Source organism: Jatropha curcas, chromosome 8 (assembly GCF_041381405.1).
Source record: "Jatropha curcas cultivar XTBG-Jc1 chromosome 8, XTBG_Jcur_1.0, whole genome shotgun sequence".
NCBI lineage: Eukaryota > Viridiplantae > Streptophyta > Magnoliopsida > Malpighiales > Euphorbiaceae > Jatropha > Jatropha curcas.
The window spans coordinates 6,648,359-6,655,214 of NC_143158.1; the positions used below are offsets into that span (position 1 = coordinate 6,648,359).

At 31.0% G+C, this 6,856-nt stretch overlaps 1 protein-coding gene across 1 annotated transcript; it reads right to left on the minus strand.

Moving 5' to 3' along the window:
• Positions 1-1,231: 1,231 nt before the first annotated feature.
• LOC105641238 (LOW protein: nuclease-like protein) lies at positions 1,232-2,844 on the minus strand. Its single transcript, XM_012225743.4, has one exon. It carries the CDS (start codon positions 2,697-2,699, stop codon positions 1,401-1,403), a length of 1,299 nt encoding a protein of 432 aa, XP_012081133.1. The 5' UTR covers positions 2,700-2,844; the 3' UTR covers positions 1,232-1,400.
• Positions 2,845-6,856: the final 4,012 nt, after the last annotated feature.

Below are 6,856 nucleotides of genomic sequence, written 5' to 3' on the forward strand. Positions count from 1 at the left end.
CCCACCCAGATTGCCTGTATAGTTTCTACCCATTGTATGGAATGGCATTCTTTTGATAATTTAAATGTAGCTACAAGACAAATACTTTTCCATGGAAATGGGCCAAGTGTGGGGCCATGTGTCAACTTGAATAATGTTAGTTGGCATGCATTTTGTGATGCTTCACTATTTCAAAGCGAAGATGTAACAGGTGCTGCGGTGGTGTTTGAGGATAGTGAAGGCAGGTTGTTACAAGCTATGTCTACTCATTCTGCAGGATGCAAATAGCTTGCTACAGCTGAAGCTTTGGCTCTTCGTTCTGCTCTACTTTTTATTGGTAATCATTATCAGTCTAGTGGTTATATTTTTATTGATTGCCAGGTTTTATTTTGTGCTTTGAATTCTAAAACTTTACATCTTTCGAAATTTGGGGTTATTGTGAAAGATTGTAAGCAACTCTTAGTTGATAGGCCGGATATTCAGATTAGATGGATTCGGCGTACTATGAATGGTGCTGCTCATTCCCTTGCTAGAGCATCTATTCGCTTTTTACCACTTTGTATTTGGGAGAGTGTCCCTGATGTTCACCTTTCCCACTACATTTAATAAAATGATGGCCATTTTCTCTTAAAAAAAAAAAAAAAAAAAAGAATATATCATTTGAAAATGACCCAAAATGTATCAGCTCGCTTACCGTCGAATCAGTCATTGTTAATAAAATAAACAATTTATGTATTGGAATATTAGAGAGTTAAACATGCAGCGAAATAGAAGATTCAAATTAAGCCTTTTTGATTTCTTTTGATTAAAAAATAGAAAATTCTGTTCTTCTATCTGATTGCAGAAATTGTACTGAATTCTTTCCCAATTTCTCTACCATCAACATGACTTGCAAATTGTTGATCTTTCCAATATTATCTTGAAAGGGTAGTTTCCAAATGGTTGGAAGTGCTCTTTTTAGCAAATTATTCTCTTTCAATAAATTTGCAGCTTCCAATTTATCCTCATATTAGCCACATTCCTTTGGAGATTGGTTTATATTTACCAAAACTGAAATACTTAAACATGTCTAGAAATTATTTTGATAGTAACATTCCAATTTACATTAGGCCTTGTAATTGTGTTGCAGACAATTCAGCTAAAGCAATTTCCAAGAAGCCATGCCAAGTTGAAAGTTTTATATCTTTAGCTCCATTGATAAATGTATAGGACATCAATAGCAAGTTCAAGTCACATCGATTAGGAAAAAAAATTTAAAGAAGGGCCGCAGTAATGACCTAATTTTCATTAATTAAGAGCAGAAATTCTGATTCTACATAAGAAGGTGCATGCAATGCAGAAATTAGTGCCATTTATTTACAGAAAACTACTGCAACTACTACTACTGCTACTTGCTTGCTTAACATTATTTGCTTATTTATTTATGTTCTAATGCTTACCCGACTCAAGTGCATAGCAAGAGCATCTCTGATCCTCTGTCCTCTCTCATCTGCCTCTCCTTGGAAAACCGGCAGCTCCTCCTCCTGTAAAAACCCTCCAACACACTCCTCCGGCAACGGCTCACTGCATTTTATTAGAAAATTATGCAGCAAACAGCCCATTACAATTACAAAAGGGAAAAATTCAACACACTCTTCTTTCCATTTCCTCGCCAAAAGCTGCCACCTTTTTTTAACTCTCCCAAACGCGGTGGCGACTAACCCCATTGCTCTACTATGAGCAGAATTAAACTCTCTCTGAGCTGAACCAAAACTGTCCTCCTCTTTAGGCCTAATGTAAGGAGTTAATAGCCAGTTCAACAGAGGAAAACTTGAATCCCCCAATATATATTGGGGGATAGAGTTTCCATTGCTTAGATTATAACAAGGCCCCTTTAATAGCTCTCTGGATTCTTCAATACGTGAATAGAGCTTAGTTTGCCGGAAAATGGATTCCGGTTTCATTGTACAAGGCCATCCAGCTGAAATATCTAAAAATCTACCTTCCGAATCGACTAATGCTTGAACTAACAAAGTCCCATTTTTCCCCAAAATCTCACTGTCAACCCCAAATGTTCCAAATCCTAAAACGCCACAACAATTAGGGAGAGAAATCCACCCGAATCCGGCCATTATATGCTCCAAATCTCTCCCGAAATCCACCAAGTCGCCTAATTTCTCAGTCACAGCTTTACAAACACTATAAAAGGAAAGGCAGGCGGCGGCTGACGAGTCAAGTCCGAACATACGCGCCGCTGATTCGTACGACGCTCCGTGAGAGAGGCGGAAGAGAGTGGCGGCAATGGCCGAGTCAGGAGGAATTGAAGGAGGAAGGAAAGAAAGAAGAGATGGAGACAGGAGAGAAAGGAGTTGACAAAAGGTCGGCTTTGACATGCGGAAAAATTCAGACCAACGAGGGTCAAAGTCCGACGCGGCGGAGGAAAGGAAACGGTGGAAGAAGGATTGAGAAGAAGGAAAATGAGAAAGAGAAGGAGAAAGGGAGAAAGGAAGGGAAGAGAGGAGGGATTCAATGGAGAGAGATTGGGAAGGCAGAAGACGGAGGTCATTATGGGAAAGGAAAGAGTAGGCGGCGGAGGCAGCAGCGGAAAGCAGAGAAATGAGTTGTTGGCTCAAACGTTTGTTTTGGTTTCTGGGTTTTCTGGGTTTACGTTTCGTAGCTGGTTTGGGGCTTGTGGAAGTCTTTTGGGCCGTTGATTTGGAAGATCCGCCAGCTGCAGCCATGAAAATAGGCAGAGGAGTTGAGTTGAGCGATCACATTTTTTTGGTGTGTTAGTGGAGCGGTGGTGATAGTTGCGAGTGGTGGCGACAAAACCGACGACAACGGTACTGTAACTGGTGACGCGACATTGTTTTAAATTTTTTATTATTTCGAAATTGGGAAAGAGCAAAAGCTAGTCTATCCAATAAAATAAATAAATATAAAAAATAATTAGTTAGATGCAATAATGTAGAGGCGGACACAGTTCCGGAATTGGCGGTTCTGATTCTAAAAGATTTAAAATCGGAATCGAACCGAAAATTGACGGTTTTGATTACTGTTTAGAACAAAACGGTCATGATTTCAATTTCGGTTCTTTAATGATTTCAGCTTGTTCTCCAATTAATTTTCCGACGTTATAAAATCAAAAGTTAGAAAACATTTTTTTAAAAGAATTTAAAATTTAAATATTTATGAAATAATTTTGAGAAAAAATTAAAAAAGGCTTAACATAATTTATTTGTTAAAAAAAGGTTTGAACGTTTTTTTTTTTTTAAGGACTTGAACTTAATTTATTTTTTTAAATGAAATGGGTATTTATAGTAAATCTAAAAAATTAATTTTTCATAAATACCCTTAAAACTAGCAGTTATACAGTTGTTAGAAGGGTTAATTTTGAGATTTCACAAAAATATTTGAAAAAATAAAAAAATTAATTGAAACCAGGTGGATCCACTGGTTCGAACCGTTGGGTCTAACTAGTTGGAAAACCAACGGTTCTAACGGTTTCGACCGATTCTTGAAACCGTCGGTTCATAGTCCTCAAAAGTTGAAATCGAAACCGAACTGCAGACCTCTGATTTCGATTTTATAGTTCTGATTTTGGTTCTCCACCGACTTCGAACCGACTGTTCCGGTTCCAAAAACCGAAAAATGGCCACCCCTGCACCTATGGATAAACTTACCAACTCAAAACTAGCAAATAATAATTGGTAAATGAACTTAAAGAGTTATGGAAAAAGTTTTTTAAAAGGAAAATCCATAAAAAATATATATTGTGTTACTTTATTAGTTCATAATAAAAAAAATATATTGAGATTTTTATTTTTATGAAATTAAATTTTTTATAAAATATTAAATATTATAAATAATAATTAAATAATATTAAGAGGAATTGTAAATATATCCCATTAGAAATTTCCATAATCTCATCCAACCAAAAAAATTTAACAATTAAAAGAATTAAGAGACACAGCAAATCCCACTTCAAATGTACTGGTCAAATCCGAATTCAATATATATATATGAAAGCTGAAAGAATGTTTAAGGTATTCTCTTTATTCAACATTCTATTTTTCTTTTTTTTAGAAAATTTGAAAATTTTTCTTATTTTTCTGCATTTTGATTGGTCAACTCAAGTAATTTTTCAATTTATTTAGTATTTAATATGGATATTGATAAGTTTTTAAAATCTAATCCAACTAATAAAAATTTAAAATTTAAGAGAGAAGATTCAACGCTATAACACTATTGTATTTATTTTTTTTATAAATTTTTAGAATTTTCTTTCTATTTTCTACCATTCGATTGTATGTAAAGAATATTTTTTTAAAAGTAAATTTTTAAAATTTTTAAATCAATACATATATAATTAAGTTTTTTAAAACTTTAAATATTAAATTTTTCGATTAGATAAACATTGATCACACAAGTATTAACTTTGAATACAACACAAATTTTTTTTATATAATCCAATTTATTTATATCATTTGCGTGCAGTCTGCTCTAAACCAGGCAGACTTCTTCAGCATGGATTCTAAACCTATTAAAGGTCATACTACTTTAAAAGCAAAACTTAATCACAATTCTTATATCAATAAATCCTGAAATACCCACATTTGCTTTCTTTGCCTCCTACAGCTATGAAGCCTCAACCCCAACTAGCTGCATAACAGGGGTCGAAGTAGCTCTCAGGTCCTGGGTATGTCTTCTTTTGTTGTGCAATTATTTATCATATGGGTTTGCAATGTAGTGATTTTTATTGGAAAAATTGTTCAAAATTAGTTGATTTACGTGTTATGAACTCATGCCAAAATAAAATTATATAGTCAAAGTTGATTTATTATTATGATCTAGTATATATGCGGGGAAGAAATATGGTTAATCCTACAGTTTTTATACTTTCTGAATTGCAAATGTATGGCATTATCATGGAGAATGTCAAGTGATCATAATTATAGGATTCGTGGTGTTGATGGATTAAGGGTTATTGACGGTCCACTTTTCTTTGCTCGCCTGGAACTAATCCTCAAGCTACTGTCATGATGCTTGGAAAGTAATTACTAACTAATTGTCCTGTAATCACATTTTAATATATAGTATGTATTTATGTATCTTACTTTTGTAATGCAGGTATACAGGGATGACAGTCTTCCTAAGAAGAGAAGTAAATGATGATAATTGTAAATCTGATTTTACGTGACAGACTTCCTATATAGATTACAATGTTAGACTATTACTAATAATTTCATAGTTTTCTTTATTACAAATCATTTTAATATTTACTATTATTAATTATTTCAAGTGAATTTTAATTTCTCTTTAACAGTTTGATAATTCATAATAATTTATAAAAAATAATATAATAATTAATAAAATAATATTTAAATATCAGTGCGGCTAGTTATATAATAAAATTTAGTAGTTAAATGATTTTCAACATTCTCCAATGCCTCGTCCCTTTCCTTTTCGCACCTTTTTCTTTTCCTTGCTTCTAATTGTTTTTAAGATTTGCTTTTTGGCACCTTACTTACTCGGAGAGGTTTCCATTCTTTAACGTTTTAACTTTATTTATTTATCTATTTTCAATTTAGTAAAATTAAATAGATTAAAATAATATTAATCAGTCTTTCTCTTTTTCTTTTTTTTAATATCTCTCGTTTAGTGCATGTTTGACAAAATTAGTTGTTCTGTTCAAATGGCTTTTCATAAAGTACAAAAAATTTAAATGTTACAAAGATTAAAATTTTTATAAAATACTACTTTGACATATTCAACAAAATTAGTTGTTCTGTTCGAGTGGCTTTTCGTAAAGTGCAAAAAATTTAAATGTTACAAAGATTAAAATTTTTATAAAATGCTACTTTAACACTTCAAATGTTACATCGAATGCTATAAAAAAAATAGTGTTTGAATTGCTTTTTATAAAATGCTAAAAACTAAACGTGTTAAATTTTATAAAACAATGCATTAATCTTTAAAAGTTAGTTCAAATGCTATGTTATGAATATTATAAAAAATAGCGTTTAACATTTTAACTAATTAGAACGCTAAAAATTATTTAAAAAATTATTGTCAAACGCAGTCTAAATTTATGAAAATTTCATGATAAAAATTTAAATTCAAAATTTCTCATCTCCACATATTCCTTAAAGAAATATATAATAAATACACTAATCATATCATATCTTGTTGACGGTATTACAATATTTCAACGGATAATTTCATAAATTGAAAACTCAAATCGGAAAATTGTTTAATTTTATATCATTTTTTTAAAAAAAATAAAGAGATCGATCAAACTGTATCATATTGACAGTCTGATAATTTTTCAACAGATATAAATGCTAATAATTTTTATTGGTGTCTAAAATATTGGTAAATAACTAATGTAGTATAAGTTAATAAGGAATTATGTGAAGTATATACTTTTGAGTATATTCAGAATTAAGGAATTATTCGAATTATACGTATGGAATACATTTATAGTTTAATAAATTTATTTTAAATAAAATAATAATTTTTTTGAAGAATATAAAAAATAATGATAATTTAGATCAAAGAATTTAGTTGATTGAATGTAGTAATAAACAAAAAATACAATGAACAATATGGATAAGAACATCATAAGAAAATGCAGGTAATAAAATAATACCTTTAAATTTAATGATAAGGAAATAATCCCTGTGATAAAAAGACAACATTTTTTTGATAATTTTTACTAGCGTAATATCAAAATCAATAATTACAAGTTTATATATTTAATATGACATTAATTACAACATGGTACTTGGTAATTACAAAATAAATAGAAGTCAATAAGAAGAAAAATTACAAGAATTGAATATATTAATATGAAAATAGATAAAAGTTTCAAAGTTTATATAGGTAAAATGGTAAG

Bases quoted from the DNA above. Each gene is read 5' to 3' on its own strand.
- LOC105641238 (XM_012225743.4), bottom strand. From the start codon at position 2,699: ATGGCTGCAGCTGGCGGATCTTCCAAATCAACGGCCCAAAAGACTTCC.